Source organism: Buceros rhinoceros, unplaced genomic scaffold, assembly GCF_000710305.1.
Source record: "Buceros rhinoceros silvestris isolate BGI_N320 unplaced genomic scaffold, ASM71030v1 scaffold31368, whole genome shotgun sequence".
NCBI lineage: Eukaryota > Metazoa > Chordata > Aves > Bucerotiformes > Bucerotidae > Buceros > Buceros rhinoceros.
Window position 1 is genome coordinate 2,952 of NW_010427946.1, and position 25,451 is coordinate 28,402.

At 38.6% G+C, this 25,451-nt stretch overlaps 1 protein-coding gene across 1 annotated transcript in view; it reads right to left on the reverse strand.

Annotated features, from left to right (window-relative positions):
• DNER (delta/notch-like EGF repeat containing) overlaps positions 1–25,451 on the reverse strand; it is a gene marked incomplete at its 3' end in the record, with an annotated part of 42,411 nt that overhangs the window by 2,745 nt on the left and 14,215 nt on the right. Inside the window, exons 5-8 of the mRNA XM_010142113.1 lie at positions 17,919–18,064; positions 11,952–12,105; positions 10,631–10,744; positions 3,635–3,859 (exon numbers count right to left, since the gene is read on the reverse strand). Coding sequence (XP_010140415.1) covers positions 3,635–3,859; positions 10,631–10,744; positions 11,952–12,105; positions 17,919–18,064 — 639 coding nt within the window. The remainder of the gene's footprint in view (positions 1–3,634; positions 3,860–10,630; positions 10,745–11,951; positions 12,106–17,918; positions 18,065–25,451) is intronic.

Below are 25,451 nucleotides of genomic sequence, written 5' to 3' on the forward strand. Positions count from 1 at the left end.
CGAGACATGTTTGAAAGTGGAGGACTCCTGTAGAACTAAGTCAGTAGTCTAGGAGCTGGCACACTGGTGCTGAGAGCCTGCAAGCCAGGAAGCCTCAGGGTCAAGAGGCAGAGACCATTTGCTTCCTCCTCATGTATGCGATACCTTTAAGTCATTCAGCATGTTTGTTATTAACCCTTGACAACGCTACTGAACTGCACACAAATTTTATCCACTGACTTTACAAGTACTGTAACAGAGACCATCAAAGTCTCTGCAGGCAAAATTGTAAAGAGAAACCAGCTTTTTAATATACCAGAGACATAACTCACCTATCCTGCCAAACTGCTTGTCAATAGCGATACCAAAAATGTGTTAGGCCATGTGCTGAAGTCAGGGTTTTTTAGGAATTGCAAGCTAGGAATTGCTCGTCTGCCTTACATGCAATAATTATTCAAACCGCTGGCAAAGTCTGTGTTATGACACCTCCTAAATGCGGATCTATGTATAAGTTAACTTCCATTTATCTACTATCACTTTATCATGGGGAAAATCTCTGAAGCTAATCGGTTCAAATCCTGCTGCTATGACCTAAAAATCCCTGAAAAAACCCATAATGGTATGTTTAGAACCAAGGACAACTTGGGGAAGGGCAGCAGTGCTGGACAGCTCCTGATACCCCAGCTCAGAAATCAGTTCTGGTTTTTTAACAGAAATTCAGAAGACTTTTGGTTTTTTTACACTAATTGGGAAAGTAAGGTTTCTGTTGAGTTGACTTATCTTCCCATCACTTACACAAAGGTAGAATATCTCTTCCTATGTTTTGATTTCTGCAGTTCAAAGCATTTAAATCCTGACAATTCTTTTCAGAACTCTCCAGAGCATTCACACTGGTAAAGACTTAGAAATGCTTTTTTCATCAGTCAACTGTGGTTTCAGTCATATACTAAAAGACACTTGAAGATCAAAACATATTGATACATTTTTATCACTCACTTTGTTGTCCAGAGTTAGGCAGCTTCTAATCTCAATAACTTCTCCACCCTCTGTGGAGATTTTTCTTGACCATGCCCTAACAGCTTGTGCCACTCATGAGCTAGAAAACCAGCAGTTTTCTCTTATGAATCCTAACAAGTTAACAAAATATTTGCTAGCCAATGAAGGAGTAGTTGATGCTACCAAGTAACTCACATAGTTCTACCCACTGGACACTTTCCCCTCCGTCTTTTCGGATTTTTTTTACTTCGAACCCTTTTTTCCTAGTCCTCCTGGGGCCTGGGTGAGGAGAAGATATCCAAAACAAAGGGGTAAATATCGAACTATTAAATTCTCAGTTCTAAAAATGAATTCAGGAAAACAGCACCTGGCAATTTCAACTACCTGCAATCAAAAATGTATCTGTCGTGCTTGGAAGTAATTATTAACTAACATGAATTCTGGTTTGTGCTCTCAGTAATACAGGATATCTTAGCTCTGTCCAAATAGGACTAGGCCTGTTGCTCTCCATCTCAATCCACCATCCTTTTCTCCAAAGATTCCTCTATTATGCAAATGAACAGCAAAGCAATTAAGCATTTCAAAAAGGAAGACTGAAAATTTTTAATGAAAGAATTATCATCTTCACCTCCTGAAATGTACAAAACAAACCACAGGTTAGGAAATACTCTTCTGCATTATATAATGCCATTGTCCTGTTCAGATGAAAACTACCCACACTATTCAGGGAAACATCTGAGCTGAACACATCTTAGGTCACTTAAACATCTGGAAGCAGAAACTTTTAGAACTGAGTTCCAAAAATGACCTTTTCCCAATAGGCTTTATAAAATTTAGTCAAAACAGACTTCCCTGTAACATGCTCTGGCTCAGGATAATTGAGTCAACACACGCACAAATCCATAGCTGCACGAAGTACTATATAGCTGGTTGCCTGAAATATTTACTAAAAGTATCTTAATTCCAAAAGTCAAAACGCACTGCAAGAAGAAAGTCTCAGCAACAAAACTGTAAAACGACACAACCCTCAGTGAAAATTTTGCTGCACAACACAAAGCCTAACGATGAAGTATTCATAACACTGACACCTCCTCTTCCCACATTTATTGATTTGACGGGTGACAGCTTATTTTCAAAAATCAATCCATTATTCCTACAAAGTGGTGAATGCTTTCGTCCTTAAGCAGTTTCAAACTCTAGTCCGAGCATCTGGAATTTCCTTGAAGATCACACATGTCAGTTACTGAAAGCAACACTTTGAAGGGTGTACTCAATATACTGTCCAAGCCAAAGGCATTAGCTGGTAATTCTCGTGTCTTCAGGGATCTCTCTTCAGATGAGATACCAGTTTTATAGGCTACAGAATCTTAACTAAAAGCTCTCTCCTTTCAGGGAAAAAAGGAGATTTCTCCATATTTCACCTTGCTCTAAAGCCATAAGAAGCAGAAAGCAGTGGCATCTTCCTCAAAATGCCAATAATACATGAAAGTCAAATTAAACAGTTATTTTACTTTCTTTTCATCCTAAGCCTCACTATCCTAATCTGAAGTGTTCTGGGAACAGACTGTGAGCTTCTTTCTTGGGAGGGAAAGGAGAAAGTTCTTTTCAGAAGAGAAAGAAGCTGTCTTCTTTCTACACACAGGCTAAAAAGAAAACATCTTGACGTGACAAGTACTAATGTTCAGACTTGCCACCTGTAGGACTATGTGCCTGCTTCAGGAAAAACCTTTGCCATTGGTAGGACACCTGCACGTCCTACTAACTGAGAATGAAGGGAAAAGAGCCATAGAATTGTGACTGGTTTCCCAAGAGGCAAGGCAAGGCAAAGCAGCAGAGCAACTGTATTCCTCTGGAAAGAACTTCACAGAACAACAAGCATGTCACAGCATTATGTATACGTAGAACTACTGATGATTCTCCTTAGTTTCTCTCTTGTACACCAGGAATTTATTTTCCCCTTAATTTGTGCAGTTTTCAAGTTTATAGCTTTATAGGAATAGACTTTATTTGAAAAGTACCAAAATTATTCAAAGGAAAACAAAGGTTATTAGTTTTCAATCTCCAAGTGCTTAAACAGTAGTGGACATGCAGCACATGATATAATTTCATTCTAATTGCTGCTTCACCTATTAATTTTCATTGCTAAAATATATAAAGGAGCTATAAGCACCCCAATACTCTGTTACATTGATACAATGAAGAAACAGAATCTAGAGCTAAGCAAAATGCAACCCAGCCCCATGTACCGTTAGGCTACATGGTCAGAGAGTTCTCCTTTGTTCAGCTCGCTTGTTTGCTTCCAATCTTTCCCCAATGGTCAGCGCCACATTTTCTATTCTCTCTATCAAATTTTGTAATTCCAATGACACTGATCCCTCACTTTAAAAAGATTAATTTTTTATTTTTTATTGTGGTTTTATAATACAGCTGTAGCTATCAACCAAACCATATGGATCTGACTGGGTATTTTCAGCACTCACTCTGCAATTTTTGATTTTCCACATGAAATGTGTAGATTCCTATCATTATTCTAAACAGATAAAATATCTGCCTAATGTGTTTATTCACTGAAAAGGAAAAAGGAAATGCCTTTAAACTATACATGGAATTTACATGTAAAAACTTAGATTTTTAAAATATGTAACTGTTTGGTACAAACCAGGGACACAGAGGCATCTGTAGCTGGTTCCAACACTGCGACAAATGCCGTGTGCACACGGATTCAGAGCGCAGAAGTCAATCAGCTGAGCACATGTAGGTCCTGTAAATCCAGGACTACAACTGCAGGAGAAGGCAAGTCTGTCTGCATAACAGGTTCCATTGTTCTGGCAGGGAGATGACGCACAAGGGTCTATTTTGTCTTCACAAGAGGTTCCTAAAAACCCTAAAAGGAATAAATGGTTTTAATAAGTAGGCATTCTGCTATCCATACAATTTTAGTACCTAAAGCAAGTTAAAGGTAAGCCATTGATATATCTATATTCCTATTTTTTTAATTCTATGAAAATTACAAAAATAAAGACATTTTATATCCATTAACGTGATACGGTAAAAGATGTTCCAGGTAGAATCACACTATCATATGATTAAGGCAGGGAATCGCAATTGTAACTGACAGTGCTTATCCACTTTCCAGAGTGCATCTGGCTAGAAAAGCAGAAGAGATTTTCTAAAGATCAGGAACAGACTGGTCTGGAAAAAAAAAAAAAAAAAAAAAAAAAACCCAAACATTACCTTTTTTTTTTTTCTTTTAATGCGCACTTTAGTTTTTTAAAGAAGAGAAAGAAAACGTGCACAAAAAAAAAAAAAAAAAAAAAAAGAAAAGCCAAAACTGACCTTTTTTTCTTTGCTGTTAATGCGTACGTTAAAGAGTAACAACCTCTAAAGCAGCACATGAGTTTACTTGAGCTCCAATAATTTAAAAGAATATCTTTTACTAGAACATATTTCAAATTAGCAGGAGAGACAATGATTTATTGAAGCAACATAATATAAAAATTAGACATAAAAAAGGGTTCTTGCAAGGGAGTTTAAATCAGATGTACAAAAGAACAACATTTGAACAAATGGCAGTAGTGACTGTAGTTTGTATCTGTACGTGCATACGCATCATACAGGTAGTGATGGATCAGTCATTAAGTAACTTGGCTACGGACCAGGAAAAACAAGCAGGCCTGGCAGGGCACAGGCAAGGAGTGGGGAAGAGCCTTCTGCCCTCTCCATTTTGCTATCCTATGGCTCAGATTGCTGCACAGGCTTCATCAGGACCAGCTGCACACCAGCGTGGAAGAGACCTTAAAAACAGATACTGTGGAATCCTGTATTAGAGGTTCCTCCTGTAGAGGATAACTGCATAACCACCAGAAACTGAAAAGAATGGACACCCTACAATCAGAGATCCAATTCCAGCAACAATTTCCCAACAAATTAAAAAAAAGCCTGTAGTGTTACCACAAATTCACAGAAAGATTTGAAAGAATCTGAAGGACTTTTAACTACCATCAGGAGGAGATCAGACAATGAGTCTGGCGAAATCTCTGCACTAATTCTGAAATCAGATTAAGGCGGCTCAAAGAGCTGAGGTCACACAGCGACAGTAATGCTGCCTCACTACAACCTTTGCGATAGTTTTCCCTATGAAGACAAGCTTACTGGCAGATGGCTAATGTTTCAAGTGACAAAGCACTTCAAGAACATATGCAGGTTTAAAATACACTAAAACATGTTGCCCTTGTACTATCTTTGACTGCACTGTGAAATGTGTTTAGTTGATTCTGGAAGTTTAAATCTTATGTATGAGTTAAATACCCCAAAATACTCAAAGTGGCAGTAGTCATGATCTGAACCGAAGGTCCATTATTTTGACATTTCTGAATACACACTTAAGTCCATATCAATAAAAGTATTGAAAACAAGTAACGCAAACAGTGCATTTAAATTCAAAATTCAGGGGTGTATTGATTGAACAGAGAATCAAATGCTGGAGAAAAAATAAATCAGGATTACTTATCTATGGATAAATATCCCCTGAACTATTCTTCAGCCAGCTAACACAGCCAACCCTGCATCTAGGTCATTAGTGGTGTAACACAGACATGACTGAAATGCACAGAGTACTGGGGATTTGAACACTCTGGATGCAAACTTTACCAAAGGAGTAACACAGAAGGTAAAGGGGAAAGGCAGTATTAGAAAAGATCTCTACTGCTAAACCCCACTACAGAACAGGGATCAAACCATTGGTCGGTTGTCAAGAAGAATAAAAGTATTAAATCAAGTGCTGTTCTTTATATATTGCTACAGACCTCCAGAGCAGTGACAGAAACTAGATCAGAAGATACTACCACAGATAGATAAACTCTGGATAAAAGCCAGTTTTCTCATCATGGTGGGATTTTAATTACTTGGCTTTTGAAAGCAAAAGAGTCATGTACAAATCAAGGCAGTTAAAACTTTTTCTGAAGATACTGAGTGGCTGTTTTTTATACAGTCTGTGGAACAATCAACTTGTCCAAGTGCTACATTAGACCTAATTCCAAGAATTACACAAATGAGAAAAATCAAGCCTGTGAATTGTTAGGACTCACGATTACAAAACCTTTAGATTTGAAATACAGGGATAAATATTAAAAGAAATACAGGCAATTTATTGTTTCCCCTATAGAAAATTGTTTTGTGAGGAAATACCAGATGTCTGATGGTATTTCACCAGAATTCTGTAAAGGGAAAGAAGATACTCATCATAAGGAAACAGGATATCACTAAAATGTAGGGTAAGATTTTGATTGAAATTCAGCCTAGCTAAGTCTTTGTGGATAAAGATGAACAGAAACTAAATCCATTAAAGTATTAAGGAGAAGCCACTTAAAAATAAGAGCAATTTGGGAAGATGCCAGGTAAAAACATCAGATTAGCAGAAAGTACCAGAAACTAAACAACCATAAAATTTTTAATTAACAACAAAATGTTCTTCAGGTAAATTAAACTCTCTTATGGTAGTATGTGGAATTCTGCATGCTCTAATCACCATTAACCTTGGGAAATCTTCCATACGCAACAGCTGTGTGACCTAGTTTCCTGGAATCAAGACAATAAAGAGGTTTAGCGCACATAAACCTAAAGAAATCAGAATCACATCTGCAAGATATAATACAGGAAAAGGCTTTTACACAAACAACGAAGCCCAGAAAAAATGAAGACCTCAAAACTTACACTATTATTAATCTAGGCAAAAAATTCTGTTCTCCCAGTCAATTAAAATTCATGACGACAATGTGCATTTTCTAGCTGCTATTGCAACTCAACACATACGAATCACAACTTCGTGTCGTCCACAGCCACAAAGCTCTTTATGTTTCAAACCACAGAAACCACAATAAGAGCATTCATAAATTTGCTGCTTTCAGTATTTCCAGAAATACCTGCAGGTATTTCAGGCCACTTATGCTCATTGTGCTGCCCAGCTGTAGTTACCTGCAGCTAGTCAAATCAAAATGCCCATAGTAAAATAAAATCAGTCCTGAAATGTGAATTTCAAGTAATCTATATGTTAAACTCCTAACCACAGCATTGCTTTATCTCCTTCTACAGGATGGCTATGAAATCCATTATTGCCGATGACTATTTTTCTGCCATCTTTTTCTTTTCCTTTTATGATTCTTTCCCTCTTTTCTTATACTTTTCTGCCTAACCGCATTATATCTCCAGTCTTTCAGCTTTTACACATCCATAAGCTCCTTGGCTACCTTTCCCCCACTGTGCTGAATGAGCAGTACAGAAAGAAAGGCCGCTTCTCCACAAGCAATTACTAATAGGCACAGCAGGAGAATGGCAGCAGAGCAAGAGACCTCACTTAAATTAGAAACCTATCACCGGGGTTTGGTAGGATTTTTTTTTAATGGAAAATTTGAGGATGTGCTAAAAATAGCAAAGCTGCAAGTTATTGCATCTGCAATTTTCAGTTAACTATCCTTTGTTGTATTCACAAAAATAACCAAATCTCTTCAAAACCCAAACAAAAGCTCTCAAAATATGCCTCTATCAGAGGATAATGCCTCAAAAGAAGAAGGAAGAATCATGGGAAAGACAATCATTAGTAAATTTAGACAACATGTCTTGTTAAATCCACCCTTTCTTTCCCTCCCCGAAATACCTGACTTCCTGAGCTCATTGGCATTAGTAGATCTGCCAGAACAAGATACGAAGACAACACCTGATTACCCAGCATGCCCATTAGGCTACTCCAGAGGGACAGCACTGGCCCGCGCAGACAGACTGTGTCACTGCTGCAACGTCCTCCCCTCTGTCTGGTGAGGACACGCACAGGAAACATTCACTCCTTGAAGCAGTGGTAATCTTTAGGGAGTCAGGGAACACCTTTGGGGCTGCTGTTAAGTTATGACAGGCTCACTCAAGAGCAACCGAGCACACAAGATGGCATCTGTTCCTGCAAACCTAAGAATGATTTTTTCATGTCCAAGGGACTGAGCATCAGATATGGTACATGCAAGACTATTCCTTCTAAGGGAAGTAACCATTGGCAGTCCAGAAAGTGATTCCTGGAACTTTCTGTCCTCTCCAAAGGCTTTTGCCACATTGGAAACCACACAGGTCAATGTATGAAAAGCAATTTTAACAAGATTTGTAAAGGTATTTCAGTAACATCTTTTTTTGTGTTGTCCCAGTGCTTTTAAAAAACATTTATACCATGTGAGCACATTAGACACATAAGCAAGCAGAGTAATAGGCTCTTCCCCCAATTCTATCCTCACTCCATAACATGGCTGCTGTTAGAAACATGGAAATGATACTGGGAGACTAGAACTGGTGACTCTGCACAGAAAATTTCAGACAGGTGATCCAAAAAGCATGTTTGCCTTTCAACAAAGTCTACAAGCGGGGAGGTACTTCTTGAAGTTGCTCAGTAATTGTATTTCCCCCCTTTGAAGGGTCAAAAAGCACATTTTGTCTTCAGGAAAAGTCCAGAAACCATAAAACCGCTCAAAATTCCAAGCAGAAAAGGAGCACGTTAGAAACATAATAAGAACAGAAGTGCCAACAAATAAGAACACCAGAATACTGAGAAAATGGTATCAACGTGCCCAGAAGGAGAAAAAGCAGAGCATAACTAAGCAATACTAAGACAGTACAACGTCAGTCCCAAAACAAGCCTAAAGCAGTGAGCCCCACAGAAACAACTGGAAGCTCATCAAATGCAAATATGGATCAGTGGCAAAGAAAGGAACAGAAGACAGACATTCCAGAAACAAAGCAGGCAAAAAGATTGCAGGACCAAGAGGCATAACACACAGATAGCCAATCAATCAAAGTGAAACTCAGAAAAGCAAAGCACAACTGACTTGCTCCTGCTGGCACAGAAAAGCTGCTGTCCATATGAACGCTACACATCAGGCAGTGGCACATCAAACAACCCCTCCACCCCTCTCTCTGGGCAGAACGGCTCTGGAGGGAGATGGAGGGAAGGCTTTCCTCTCCCGTGCTCCAGGTCTCCCACCTGGCACAGGGGCATGGCGTGGGGCGCAGGTGTGGGCAGCCGGTGCACTTGGGAGAGCAGCGTGGCTGCCTGCGGCCGTGCCAGGGCCCGCGGGCAGGCGGAGCTGGCAGCCTGCTCCTCTCCTCCACAGCCCAATTACCACTGGCATGAGTGCCCTGGGCAGGAAAGCAGCCACAACCCCGCGCAGCAACCAAGGCACAAATGCTGTTGAGCACAGGCACGGCATCTCAGCCGTGCAACCACAGCACACCCACCGTAGAGGATGGCGATGTGGCCATCTAGGGACCTCAGCCCACCAGCAACCCTGTCCCATGGCCAGTATCTCAAATAGTGGTAGGAGAGAGGTTGAGAGACGGTCAGCATATTCATTAACAGGTCATCAGGAGCAAGCAATTAAGGGATATCTGATGCAGAAACAGTACCAAAAAGTCTCACAGTGCTGGAGCCTGATTTCTGCTGTAGAGGTGCCAGAGAACGAGGGAACATTTCTGTGCCACATTTACACTGAAACACTAATCTCCTCAGTTCTAGAAAGTTCTAAAACAACCAAAAAACCCAGTAGTAATTTTTCTAAGCTTTTGTTATGGGAAAGTTCATTTCCTGCAAAGCATTCTTAAAGACCCTTGAAGAGATTTCCTCAGAAAAATGCAAGTAAATTATTGACCAACTCTAACATCTAATGATTTTCTCACTGAATTTTGTTACTTGTTATCAGGCAAACAATCTTCAAAAGTCTTCCAAATGCAAGATCTGCACTGCTGTCAAAATATCAGTGCCCGTGTTTCAACACAGCTGTTAAGTGGGTCACCACTCATCAAAGCATAACGCTCTAGAAAAGCAAGGAATCAGTCTACAGAAATTACAAATAATCTTCATTATTAAGCAAGTATCTATTACTGGAGCCATTATCAAAGCCTTGTGCCCTTAGAGCAAGCATGAAGTGCAGAATAAAAACAATATCCACGGTTCAAGTAAAAACAGAAATGTAATTAGTTCAAGGTTCTAATCTTAACTACGAATAACTAATAGAAAGCTTCATAATTGAGAGCTTTCACTCCTGCTAATTTATTTATGAGCAATTTAGGCATCTGCCATTCCAGTTACAAACTGTTACAAAAGCGTACGCTTCAGCACTGGGGTGTCCTCATTTCACAGGGTGACACTCACAGCAAAAGGCTTTCCTGTAAAGCGCTATGTCCAAATAGAAAGGAGAACAAATTAAAAATTTTGGCCATTGAAATAATTCCTTTGGTTTTGAATTATTGCTCTTGCACGCATTTTAGCCACTGACCCATATGCAGAAATATGCAAATACTACAATAGAGGCATCGTTTTCTGGACAACACAGAAATGAGACCACACCCTAAGACTCCTCAGATTCACCTTTCTCACAGTGCTGGAGCCTGATTTTTACAGTGGAGGTGCCAAGAGATCAAGAGCATGTTTCCGCACTACATATATGCTGAACCACTAAGCTCCTCAGATTCCTCATTCTTTTTATTTTCCTGCTTATAATTATGGTCTAAGGCATAATTTTAAAAATATTTAATACATATATAAATATAACTGAACATTTAGACTAAGTACACACCCACAAAACACCAACTTGTCTGTGGAACAAGATGGGACTTTGCTGTTTACCTTCCGGGCACTGACAGCTGAATCCACTGACGCTGGACGAGCAGGTACCTCCATTCTGGCATGGCTGCTGGATGCAGTGATCGACCTCTGACTGGCACAGCTCTCCGGTGTAACCTACAAAGCACCACACAATGTTCAGACAATACAGCGAAAATGAGCTTTTATCACTAAAAGTATTACTAGGTTATTCAAACAGTACCATTAGTACTCATGAATAAAACTAATCCAAGTAAGAAATAGATGCCATAACAGTCTTCTGATTTCTTATAAACTGAGATTTTCAATTAGAGCTTATACTTCACTGGAGAAACATAAGTCCTGGAAATCTAGGGATTATATCAATTGTATTTTACCAGCAGCAATATTCTGACAGCACCAGTACAATGGAGGTTGCTGTTGGGTCCTCATCAGCACCCACATAAACAAAAAAAGTGCAATTTTTGAATCGTTTTCAAACATGTTTTGAATCTCAAATCAATAATCCTTAGTGAGACTTTATACGAGACTTGACATGATGAATTATTTGTGCATATGCTGAATGACTGTCATTTGCGCATATTTCTGGGCTTCAAAAAGAGCGTTTAAGTGGGAGCTGTGAAGAACTGCTCAGCACAGTTATAAACTCTTCCAAAAAGCTCCTGTAAGTTCACAAGCTACAGATTGTGACCATAAGTGTACTTTGTTCTATACGTCTGATCCATCCAGCACACATCCCCCCAAAATGAACAAACTTACAAAATAGGTTCTAAATGCTTAAACACTCCAAACTTAAATTCCTTAACAAATACCACACATTCTGATTCTTCTTTACCTCCAAGAAACTATCTTGGATGCATGACTGAAGAAGAAACTACACACAGAAGTGTTTTACTTTTTGAAAGGAACTCTTCATAAAATTGTAAGTATCTTCTGTAACGAGCACATCTAACACAACGGCTGGTGTTAAAGACCAGTAAGCTACGACTAAGTTAATACACTGCTGTGACCAGGTGCCTAAGACAAAGACCCTGAGGTGAGATAAAGGACATGCCTGGACTAGGATTTTGCTTATGCAAGTGAGAAAAAGGGGCGGGGGGGGGGGGAAAAAAAAATCGTATTTTGATTATACCATCATTTTTAATGCAATCAAAATTAACATTTATAAGTCTTCTGTGCAGGCTAATACCTGTTCCTGTTCAAATCTATTTATGTCACTACCGTTATTTAGTTGTGTTTTCTTTCTTTCCTAGTATCTGAAGTTACACAGTTCACTGGTCTGCAAAAAATACGCACTGAATGTTAAAACAAAAATGCATCATTCAAAGCATAACACAAAACCTACCAGGCAGGCAGCTGCAGGTGAAGATGTTCCTGTCGTGTTTCTGTGCTACATCGATGCAGGTTGCGTTGTTCTGACATGGCTGGCTCTGACAAGCATCAAATTCTTCACACAGGGAACCATGATACTCATCCTCGCAGTCACAGAAAAATGTTGCCTAAAAAACCCATAGTATGTACTTCACACTAAATTTTCAAAGATTATGTTTTCATTGAATACCCTCCTGAACAGATGTTTTTGTTGTTTTCCTGTTCATAACAACAGCAGCTGCCATAAATACATCAAGTGCACAAAGTTACTCTTTGAAATACTAAACCCGCACCAATTCTTCAGCTAAAATTTTTAACGATGTGAGGTAATTTCATCTAGACAAGGAGGCTGGGATCAGATCCACAACATCTAAATCACTACAGATTTTTTCTTCCATTCCAGATATTGCTTTTACAGACTGGAATACCTGTCAGAATAAGTAATGTGCAGATTTACCACAACAAAACCCTAGCACAAAGATGCACCCTTTATGTGGAGGGCAGGGCTAGCGTCCCAGAGGCTCACTTCAGCAGTACTTCAGTAGTGACACTCCAGTTCTGTTAAAATATGTCTTCTTGTGAACGCTTATGTTGCTTTTTCCAAACCCTGCTGCTTAATAAAAGATCAAGAGCACTACACCCATTAAAGATTTAAAATACCTATAAAATATTAGTAGACACAATATAGCAATTTCTGATAGTAATAAAATAATTAAAGTAAGATTTAAAAAATCTTTAGGTCACTGAGATTGCCAAGGAAGTCTCAAAGAATGGAAGTAAGGAAAGCTCTGTCATCTGTAGTATACATTTAGATTAAATATCTTGCTTTCCTTGTTCATTAAACACTAGATGGCAACATCACTCACGCTCACACGTGTCAAAGCCAGACCGTTAGGGCTGGAACACAGCTGTCCCATGCACAAACACTGTAATGCAAAGTACAGAACGTGCATGGAACTAGAAACAAAGAGATGGGGTTAGTATTTTATCTTCTATTTTTACTCGTGTTTGCTTCATATAAATAAACAGCTGTGACCTAAGTAGAAAAGAAAATAATCGTCTTCATACAAATAAAGTCTTTATTCAGGAAAAACCCAGATTTTGTTCCTCTCCATAGATATTACACTGGTAGAGTTTAAACAAGGATTAACGCTGCACATCTCCAAAATGCAAAATGACGGATATGTTATTTAGCAGGCCCACCTAGCACTCCTGATAAATGAACCCTCTGTACGTGCTCCGGTATTTACCCAAGCCTCTCCATAAAACAGCGCTGAATCTCTCACACATTAACAATGACAGGTTTCCAAACAAGGCTGTAGTTCAACAGAAAGGAAAGTCAGGCAAGCGAAACAGTCAAAAATACTATAATCAAGCAGCACAGAAACATTTTTTGAAGATAATTCATAGGAGCCACACAGGGATGTGGCTGAGTGAAACAGATAATCACTCCTATTTAAGAACTAAGTCAACAACTAAACACACGGTAGGTATTTCCACGTTTCCGTATAGCATTGGTGGAAAACACATCAGCGATCACTTTGGTCCCTAAAGACAAGAGTGATCAGTTCTTCAAAATTAGCGTTGTCTCCAGGATCTCATACTACTGGAGTCATGCAGTACTATTGCGCACGTATAGCATCAGGACCCAGGCAAATAGCGCAGGCAAACTTACAGCCCACAGTGTCCATCTCAGAGCTTACAGATACTAAATCATGTATTGACTTATTGGCTTAAATGTTCGTTATCATTCCTGGAATGTAGTGTTGAGTTTAGGCAAAATCAAGGTTGCTGCTTGTCTCAGTAACTCACTTGTTCTGGAGGAAGAAAGTGAGATACTACAAAATGAAAAAACTGGCATTTTTTCTTAAAATTGACACAAGAAGCACATGTGGAAAGATACCAGCACTGTACCTAAATTATGTGCCGTTTAAAGAGATCAGAGCGCTGATCTCATTTAAACAAGTTTCTAGCCTTTGTGTATGCACTGAAAATGAGGTACCATCAAAGCTCACCTTTTTGGTTTTTTAAACTGTTAGCATGACTAGAACAAAATGAAAGACTACTTCCTCTTGTTGAGAAAGACTTTCAGTGTTTATTACAACTCATGGTGAGATGCTATAATATTTGAGCAAAACATTGCCATATGACAATTCCGTATTTTGTATTTAGGAGCATATTGTACTCAGTAAACTCAGTCCATATACAGGAAAGCATGCCTTTAGGTATGCATGAGGCTTTTTTATAATTAGCCTTTCTACAAACACAATCAAGTGGATCTATCTAAAGCTTTTAGCCCATATAGAAGACATGGAAAGCGCTGCTCTTCAGTTCAAGATGTTATTTCTCAGTGCAGGCAGAGGCCAGTTATTTTTGTGTAAACGACAAAAGTTCTAAATCTAGCAATAAAATTTCATATTCTCACAGTGAGCTCCTCCCTCTTTTACAAGGGACAGATGAAGTTATGAAACCGAGCTATCTGTGAAAGAAATAATTTTATCCCGATACGTAAGCAAAATTGTGGTGCTCAAGTCCAACGGATCCTACAAGGAATCAGAAATTCTCACCAAACAAATCTCTCCCTTTGCATTAACACCAAGATTTTTCTCTTCCATTCACAGCTAATGGGTTGAGGACAACTTATTCTGGTGTAAAGCTGAGTATTTGCACATGAAAGTGGTATTCATATTGTGATGATGCAAAGACCCATACCATCCTCCTGCTATGTTCCTGCTTCCACTGTGGAAGAATGGCAAGCACAGCAGCAAAGCAGAGGTGTAAGGTTCATACAAAGTAAGAAAAAAGCATCACTTTTGACTCAGCATCACCTCACTTTGCAGAACTTTGAAGTGGTGAATTTTATGGTGCTTTCAAAAGCAACAATAATTGAAAAGGAAACTGCCATTAAAAGCTTTCCTTTTCATATTCATGCTCTACAAACAGCAACTAGTTGAGCAGAAGCTAAGTTATATATCAGTAAGAAATGAGTAAAAACTGGCCAAGACTTCCAGATTAGACCAGCAATTCATTTGTTTATAGTTTTATGCACTCCATAGATAACGGTACGTCGCTGCACTTGTATCACAGCAGATGGTTAATTACATTTAACTTTCCCATTAAGCAGATGTGTAACTACATTCTTTTACATTAAACTAGATTTGGAATAAAACCATGAAGTACGTAAAAACACAAAGACAATCATTAATTTTCTTGGTGCTGGAAGCAATGACAGCAGCCAGCAGAGCTCTTCCCTTGTGCATGCTGTTAGGCCTTTTGTGCATTCTTCTAAGAAGTTGCTTTGCAGCCTGCAAGACAAGACTGTGCCAAACAGAATGAATTATAGATAAAAACAAACAGCAAATCACAAAGGGCACGTAGTAAACCTAAAGAAAATAAAAGTTTCAGTTCTGCAAAAGGAAGCGCAGGAAAGCGACACAACAGTTGGTACACATCAAGCATGAAATTTTGTCAGTTGTTTGATCCATTGCTAGGGAAATCATCAAGATATTGTCGGGCATATCTCACCAAAGATGAGTTAAAGAATGGCAAAAGTCCTGCTTAATGAAACATGCACCTTCTCTTTTTACCTATGTTGCTTATGCTGGGCCTGAATCCCTTTCCTGGCTGAAGTTCTAATATGCAACTAGTAGGCTAAAGAGTAAGGAAAATGGAGAGATCTAAAAAACACGCTATGGACAAACTGACAGCATGACATTTTTACCCTCCCTGGGGCAGGAAGCTGGACATAAGTTATCTACGTGAGGAAACACTCCGAGGCTTCAGTGAGTCACCCCTGCCCAGCGGGCTACCTGGCATAGGTTTGCTGGCACTCGAGAGGATCACTGGGGACATAGTCCTTACTCGTTCTAGAAAATACAGGAGAACTTTGTGACAGTGAAAATAAAACCAATTATATTTCTTAAGTTAAGATTTTATTTAAAGATAAGAGATACTGAGAATCCTGCTAATCTCAGTTCTCTTACTATCATGAATTGATAAACACCTCTTCAGGAACGGACTTCAACACAATTCCTACATCTCGCAGCTTCAGCCAGAGTCAACCACGGCTGAGAGCACACTAGGTCAGCACCACTGCCTTAACTGTGTGATTTCCTCTCACTGCTCTTCAGTTCAAAGACAGACTAGGAGGAAAGCTAGAAGCAATCCTCGATTTGTCTATTCATTTTCCAGGGAAAGCAACACAGCACAGGTGCACAACTCAGGGTTCATTTATCACTAGCAGTTCTAGTTTTAACATGTAAAACCTCTGATGTCAAGATTACAGAGGGGACATACAAGTAAGGAGTTCTCTTTTTCTAAGCGACATAATAGCTCCTCTTTCTTGCCATAAAGCCAGTTTGCCTTTCTTTTTAAAGATTATTTAATTTTTACCTTTATTACTATTATTTTATGATCTCAAAAGATTTATAAAACCTAGATAATTATTAAAAGCCATATAAGCCGTAACTCAGAAAAGCATTAATGCTTCTGCATAGATACAGAAAGTAATTTCTTATTTTGTGACATATGACATGCAATGAGAGAGAGTCATAAAAATGGACAAAAAAGTGAAAAAATAGAAAATAAAGACTATTTATCAAAGGCTTTAACTCTCAGCTTGATAAAAAACAGAACAAGACAACATTTTGACTTTGTTATAGGTAGTAAATTGAACATATTATTGACACAAATCAAACTCAACATGAAATACAGTAAAGCAGAAAAACTAAACTGGACTATGAAATAGGACACTGTACCTGAATGAATAATTTATTAGGATACTGGCCAGCTGGTAGGGTAAAGTAGCACTTACTTCTAATCACATCTTTTAATAATTGTGTTCAGACATTATCTCAAGCAGTTAAAAATTTCATTTGTGAGAAATAAAACAGATAATTATTCCAGATGTTAGCACTGCCGTGCATGTAGAGATTACTGTAGCAATTTAATTATTGTTGTTACAATTAAAAATGTCATTTTTCTATCAAACATGCTTATTGCGAATCTGAATCAGAAAATGGTAGCAGATGAACTAACAGTGAATTCCCTAAATATGCCAAATTTTCTGTGCTCACAGCAGGCTCACAGCTGTTAATATTTACTCAACAGTTATACTGCTTTTATCTCCCAAATTAATATTAATACAACCAAAGATTAACTGTGTGTATTTGTGCTGCAAATGACTTTTAATCCATGAAATAAAATCGGCACATGTGGAAGGTGACAGAGAACAGCGGATCTCATTCGCAGAAGGCCCGGCTGGTTTTGTAAAAGCAGCATACAGACTGCAAATTTGACACGTTTGGTTCTTATTTCTTGTGTTACTAGATCACACAAAGTATTCACCGAGGCCAGTGGAATTGCTGTCGCTGTTGCTCACTCTCAGTGTAGCATTACATAAAGAAGAAAGCCATACAGGAAAACTTCCAAACGCAACCAAACTAATCCATTCTCTTTCTTCTCCTAAGTATGCTCAGACAATTCCACTGTACTGATCAGTGATTTCTGAGTGAGCAATTATTGAGACTTGGAGAGATAAGAACTAGATGAAACCGGACCTAAAACCAAAAGAAGGTTGAAGACTTGACTGGAATACACTGGTCTAGAGACTGGGGATCCCAAGTGCTCCTCATCTCGTAAAGAAATATTCCTGTGTGGTGACAGTAAGATGCAGTACACATTACCCGATCTGAATAATTCGTTTTCTTGCCAGGGCAGGGTATGAATCTTTGCACCTCACATCAGTTATTTTCTTTAAGTACTTGATTTTCAGGAATAGCAAATAAATACAGTTCTTATTTAGTAGCATCTGTGAGCTTTAGAAGCCTGTAACACAGCCGCATGGTATGCACGCACTCAGAGGACCAAGCACAACTCACCCTGTGTTTATATTAGCACCAAATTTTCACACTACAGGAAGGTCTGGATAAGTTCACCTTACCTCATCTGGTTTGGTGATACATCTTCCTTTCCCTGAACATGGGAGGTTTCCTGAATGGCTTCCCACGGGCATGCAGGTACTGACTTTCACTATCACAGTCAAGCGCAGAGCCACAATGCACTTAGTAACGGAATCATTCAAAAAACCTAAAAAAAAAAAAATTCTTACTATATGAGAAAATACACTATTATATACTAACGCTCTACTGCTAGACAAACAAATAAAACTGACTTGAAATAAACTGTCAGCTAAGAACAGATTTTCTCATATTTCAGGCACACCTATCTAAATTAAATACAGGCAAACACAAATTAATAATATATGTTGGAAACAAACACTTCTTATATCGATCGTAAAGGAAGGCAGGCCAGTAAAACAGATCTACCTCCAGAGCTCTAATCTGCTATAATTTTTTTAGGTCTCAAATAATTAAAGGCTTGTGCCTGCTATCTTTTTGATAAGAATATATTTCCTTAAATCTTTTCTAAATTCCTTGGAATATTAAAACCGAGTGGAGAAAAAAATGTTTAAATCAATTTCTAAAAGTAACTTCAGAGCTAAAAGGCACATGGATCATAAACAGCATTATATTGGTAACAGATGGACAATACCTTTGGCCATAATTTTTATTACGTTTACAAGAATGTACATACACACACAGTTTGACAGCATTTCTTTGTATATTTGCAATACAAATATTATTGTCTCTTCTGATCACTCCATAAAGTGAGGTACCAGGTACCGACGAACAAAACATGAAAATGGGAACATCTGACAAGAAAGAGGAAAATTCATGAATCTCTGGCTGGCACCTGTAATTGCATCGAATTAAAAAGTAGTTGTTTGGAAGCTGTTAAAACTCACCAGGGCATAACAACATCCCTATCACCCATATTTCTAACAGATATATCTGTAAAATAAAACAAAGGACAGCAGGAAAGATAAAATAGTCACACACGAGTCGCAGCCCATGACATGCACCATTAAGTCAGAGTTCACGTCACTGTACACATACCCCGCCTCTACACTCCCCTGTGCTGAAACTGCAGTGTCCCACCAGAGACTAGACTCCTAGCTTACAGCCCTTCCACGCGTGACATCAGTTAGCTGTTTTGTTTTGGGAGCTTGTGGCAGGACAAAGGTGCAGTGATATAAACAGTGAATATACAGTAGGCAAAATATATCCATTAAAACCCCCCCAAAGATCGTCCATAAATTGTCAAACTAAATTTGACTTCACTATCCTTAGTGTAGGTAGACTCCTAGGGGTCTAAGGCCATTTGTAGTACCAGTACGGAAAGTTACGGACGCAGAACAATTGCAGGATTATACTTCTTCCTAGAAATTAATAGTGAGAGAATTTAAGTAAAAATAGATGCTTTATTTAACCTAAATAACCATAATTAAAAAAAAAAGAGACTGTAAATAGATGCAGGAAGTGTATGACACAGATTGTTTTTTCTAATAATTTCCATTTTAAATTCTAGAATCCATTTACAGCCTAAACCTGAAAGAACTTCAAAGACACACTCTAAGTTCTTGCATTACAGACTGGAGAAAGCACAATATTTAGTCAAGCAGAAAACACAAGATAATATTTATAATGAACAGTAATAAAGCAAAGTTTCATGAAATGCTCTGAACTTCAGGTGAATTCTCTTTCCAGAGCAGCTGCTAAACATTACTTACATTCTGCACAGGAAAGTGTCAAGCATGACTAACTCTACAAATTCCAGAGAAAATCACATGGAAGGCTTCCATTCTTTGTTCTTACATTTTAGATTTCACTTTTTAAAGTGAATTAGTTGTCTATGCTAGAAACAATGATCCCTAAACTATATATTCAAAGCAGGAAAGTCTCCTGTCCAATATAGATGTAGCTGGCCTCTATAAGGGAGCTAAATATTCTGAAAGATCATGTTAAAAAACCCAGAAAGTATTGGGTATAGCTCCAAATGTCTAATGGTGTGTTTTGGCTAGTGAAGATTATTGTAATCTGCTGACCTCTTCAAAGCAAGTCAATTTATTCCGGTTTTAATACACACCCCATTTTTATCCATCTGTTCAAAGATGGAGCCAGAATTACTTCCTTGAACAATAGAATGTGATTGTCACTGGCAGTCATGCAATTATATGTGAACGTCTGGAAGAACGTGGTATTTAGAAAAAGTCTTTGGGTTCACATTTGCTTGTCTGAAGCAGATTGTTACATATTCTTCAGGACAGTTCCCTAAAGGCATATTAAATCAACCTTCTTTGTACTTTGAGTCTTGTTACTATTTTGGTATCAAAAGCCCTTAGGCAAACCGGTGAAGGGGCGTGTGGGAAAATCATCATTCTCGCTGGAATGCCACATATTTTCTTGTAATTTTTAATTTTCTTATCTAATTTCCAAAGATTAGGAAAGTAAAACCACAGCTATTTATTTTTGCTCTATATGAGTTCCATATAACTTTCCGAGATCTCTAGGTTTTGAGGCTAGAAGAAGCTTGTCTGATCATCTAAACATGACTCCCTGCTTAACTGCGGTCACAGCACTTCAGCTAATTCCTCCTCCAATTCCCCTAACAGCATCTCAACTAGACAGAGTTTTGAGTTCTATTTTTAACTTCTAGGTAGGAGAATAATTTCAGAAGCATGCTTACAGCTCCCTTCATCTAGGGTCTGGAGAAAACCATTACAGCTGTTAATATTAAAGGTAATTTTGTTCGGTTTAACCTTGCTGGTTTTCTAAAGCTAGTTAGAATATAATGACATCAGAGCACTTTAAGTTGAAGAATTCAGGGTTGAGCTACTTACAGCAACATTACAGAAACAATCTTAAAGCCTAGTAAATCACTATAGGATGCAAGTAGTCATTGAGATTTCAGCAGAGGCGTTTCCAAGCTTTGTGCACGCACGTTTGACTGTCCGCGAAATGCCTGCGTCGTTTCATTGGCAGTACGTGTGGCAAAATACACTGCAGCTCTTTCCACCCTGGTAGCTTCACCTGCTTACGCCTAGGAGCACAAAGTATGTGTGCTCCTGTTTCTCTCACATCAGGAAAGTTAAGAACAAAAACCAGGAATAAAGTCCAAATAAAAGATGATGGGTGTCATCACTGTGTCCAGGTGCCTTCGGCAAGATCACATCGCAGCACTCAGACCACCACTACTCAAAGGTTAACTGATCGTAGATTGTCTAAGCTACACAAATGTGCTTCCTTAACTACAAATCGTAACGAACTCGTGGTATGCACCCAGTGCTATTACACACACACACACACACACACACGTCCCTGCTGCAGTTGGCTCAGATGTATTTCTCCATATCCTACGCAGTGAATGTATGTTGGAGTACCCACGGCTGAAACAACAGATTACCATTTCACAGCAGAAATACAGTAAGAGTTCCCTACATTAAGGTTTCAATTCACAAAAGTGTAGGTCTTTGAGTCGACCTAAAGGTTTCTCAGACAAAAGAGAATGACTGCCAAGGGGTTTGGGCACACACTATCGTGCACGAGTCTCCAAGTTTTCAACTTATTTTTAGCCCTGTTTCCCAGTGAAATGAGACAACACGGGAATGTCTATCAGTTTCCACCCGTTCTCTTTTTCTGTCTCAACACTTTCACACACCCAAAGCTTTTGGGGTCAATAGCCAACTTCAATGTCTTGCAAAGCAGTGGAATTCTCAAAGACACGATGGGCCTACAGCTTCCCTGCACAGTATATAGCCACAGCATTAAAGGCACTGCTAAGTCAAAATGGGTAGGAAGACAAAAAAGAGCCTCAGAATAAGGTGATGCAATTTCTCCACCCGATTCCTGGTGCACCGTACAGTCAGTTAATCATTACTTGGAAAATAGGGAACTGTGATAAATACAAATGGAAGAAAACCAGATACTATCAGTCCTTCAGGATCAAAGCAGTGGTATTGAGTATGTCTGTACTGCATCTTCAGTTCATGTCATGTAGTAACATAATGGAGCTATAGTGCTTTCAGACCAGTTTCCAGAAACAATGTGGCTGCTATCAGAGCATACCGAACCATCGTTTATAAGCCTTTGTGGTCTAGGATAGAAGCTACGTAAGTACATCTGCTAGCTCATCTGCAGATAATGGATAGTTACAGAATTAGCCTAAAGGGTAAAAGACTCAGGAGGAATTTGCTGTTTGACCACATCTCTCACATCACAGGAGAAAATGTTATTGAGCAGACTAAACAGGACTGCTCAATATGCTCAAGTTTTTCCTTTGTGGCCATTGAACTTTACAGACATAAGAATAATTTAAAGAAAGGAAGCTAGGAAAAATAGAGAACTAAATTTTGATTACAGTACTCACCAGAAAAAAGACAAAGGGAGACTTGCATTCTAGTCCTTTCTCCTAAAACTTACGTGAAAACTTTATCCAAATATTATTTCACTCACACTGTCCATGTATTATATGGTGTAGCCAACATGCAAGATTATGAAGACCACCACAGGGGTCTATACTTATTGCCACCATACTTAAGTGCCTTTTTACATCTAAGTATAACTATGCAAACCAACTTCCTTCGCTTATATACTGCACTGTATATTGCAATCTCAAACAGTGATTAATCACCTAGCAAATCTAACAGATCTCAATCCTTCCACTCCTTCATGGAAGTCATCTTCAACTCATTTGGGAGACTTGGGAAATTAAAAAGCCTAACAAGATGTTATTATGATACACTCGATTGTGAAAACTTACCTTTACATGTTGAAAAAGTAGAGGCATGCTTTTGTTTTACAAACAAAATAATTTATTACCTTTTTCATTACCCTAATGATCAGAGTATTAAGGCCTATCAATACCTTCAGTGCCCTGACACTAATATTGTTCGATTGAATTTGAAAAAAATGGGTCAGGAATCCTTTCCTAGTTTGCTTTAGGATGGTTATCATACATAAGCAGAAAACAAGAAACAGGTAGTCAATGACATTTGCAATCTTTGATGCAGTATTTCGGTGCCATCGGTACCGCAGGATGTTTGTACAGAACATTTGAAATCATTCTCTAATGACACTACCAAGCAAAATAGCATCTAGGGATACAAAAACACCACTGCAATAATAGAACCGCTACTTTGCCCACAAACAGCACTGTTGATAAGGGGTACAACTCTCCCAAATTCTGTATAGATCAGCATGCTTGCTGTGCTGTGTCACAGAAGCCTTGGTCAGATACTGCTTTTGAAAGAATATATAGATTTCAGTGAGAATCGGTTCAAGAACTGTTTCAAATTCTTTAAATTTCTGTTTCATGTGAATTTTTGAAAAATAAAGACTACTTTGCTGTTGATAAGTGACTTTAAATCCTCTCACTGAATTTTTTTCTTCTCCAAATTGATTTTATAGTCACATTCAGTTTAAAAATAGGTATGCTGAAAACTCACACTGCACTTTGAAAAAATCAAACATATACTTTCTTCTCAGACAATCACCATTGCAGTGACAAAGAAAAATGTGCTGGACCAGCCAGTCAAGTTATATTTTCACTAACAGTACTGCAATTCTACGAGAAGCAGGGTGACAATGATAGTGTTACAAGTGTAATGGAACACAAAATTTGGGTGTCAGAAGATTATTACTGAAACTTCGGGAAGAAGTACCACACAGCTTGACTTTCAAGCTGAAGCTCAGTTTTGCAGGACTGACAAAATATATTTATGAACTGAGCAAATAAGTTGGATTCACTGAGCATAGAAAAATCCCTAAATACACGTTCCATCACATTTCCTCTATAGCAAATGCAATTTCTGAATGTCACTGTTACTAAACAAATACCCAAATTAATAGCTTGACGGAATCAAAACCCATGATAGGACTATGAAAGAGTCAGCTAGCAAGAGTACACATACACTTACGAAACCACTTGCAAACAGCTTATTCAGGCGATGTAACAGTAGCTTAGAGTGTGACCTTCTGCCATGGCTTCAAGGACTCTGCTTACAGTCCAAAATAATGGTGAAAGCCCAGCGAAGGGTGACAAGACTGATCTTCTAATAGATTCCCTATATCACGATTTCCCCATTACGTGGTTATTTATCAGCATCTCAGCAAGCTGGCAGTGAACTATTTTGGGCACAAATGTCGGCCACCAGAATGTCTGATATCAGACTTCACAAAAGCCAGTTCGGTGTGATGGAGTGCAAGCGACACAGCTGGGACTGCAGTAAGGGGTCCTGTAGCAGACTGGATGGCAGGTTGGCTAGGATTTATCTGTATAGCCACTGGTTCAACTCAAAGACTTACAAGGGGATACCCTGCTTTGAAATACACTGAACAACACATTACACTGCTAGCTGAGATCTCAAAGCATTTTACAAGCATTAAGATGTGCCTCACTTTTGCCTTTAAATGATGCATTAGTTTCCTTATTTTACATATCAGGTTCAGCACTCTGTCCAAGATCTCACAATGCAAACTGTGTGATCAACTGGATGTAAATATCTGTGAATTGGTCACAAAGGTCATATCCGAAGAAAGAGAAATCTTAAAAATAAACAGAAGCTATTTTGCCAAGCATTATAAATTTGAACAGATGAACCTCCAAAGATAGACTAGAAAAACAATTTCACACTGTTACTTGGTAGAAGTAGCAGTAAATAAAAATTAATTTTGAATAATTTACTGATTAAAGACAACTTTCATGAGTAAAAATTATTTATATGTTAACTTAAAACAATACTATGTATGAAAGTAAGTAGTCTAATGTTTACATCTACTTATATGTGAGATGAGGTGCATGTAACTTCATCATGAAGGGCAGGGCAGGTAATTTATTTTTATCCTATTTATAAAGCTAGCCTTTCTTATATAGTCTGACAGCATTCTTTAGAATGGTTTCGATTTCAGCTGAATGCTTAACTTTTTGCCCTATAATGCCACCTTTTAAAACAAGTCATTGAAATTAACACTTCATTGAACTCACACAGATGCTCAGCTGACACATGGTAACTTGTTAAAGCTTTCAGTGAAGGCAATTAACACATGTCCTATACAAAATAAAACTGTCCTATTTCATTTTTGCTTAAGTAAAAACAATTTCAAGATGCAGCAAACCACTTCCCTCCAATGGAAATACATGTGTGTTTTAAGGCATGTACCAACATAAACCACACCATCCAAAAGACAAGGTTACAACTTGCCTCCCATCTGAAATTCTACAGCCAGATAAAAAGAGCTAGAAAATTGGACTTCATGGGTTCAAAACACCTCTCTAGATCATTTTTTTTTTTCTAAACTTAGGCTGGGCCAGCCACTAGACAAATGACAGATGCTCTCTATTAACCCTCCCTTTCCAAAGGGAAAGGGAAGAGCAATCTGCCCCGATGGCAATGCTGCAGGGCAGGCACCAGTGAAGTCCCAGCTGCAGACAGGAACCACATTCAGGAGCTGGATTCAGGAATGCACAGATTGGGATTGAAGGCAGAAGAACAAAGTCCTGCTCAGACACCGGCCATTGCAGAAGAGAGCTTGACCTTTGTGATCCCCTGCCTTTAAAACCAAAGATGACAGCTATG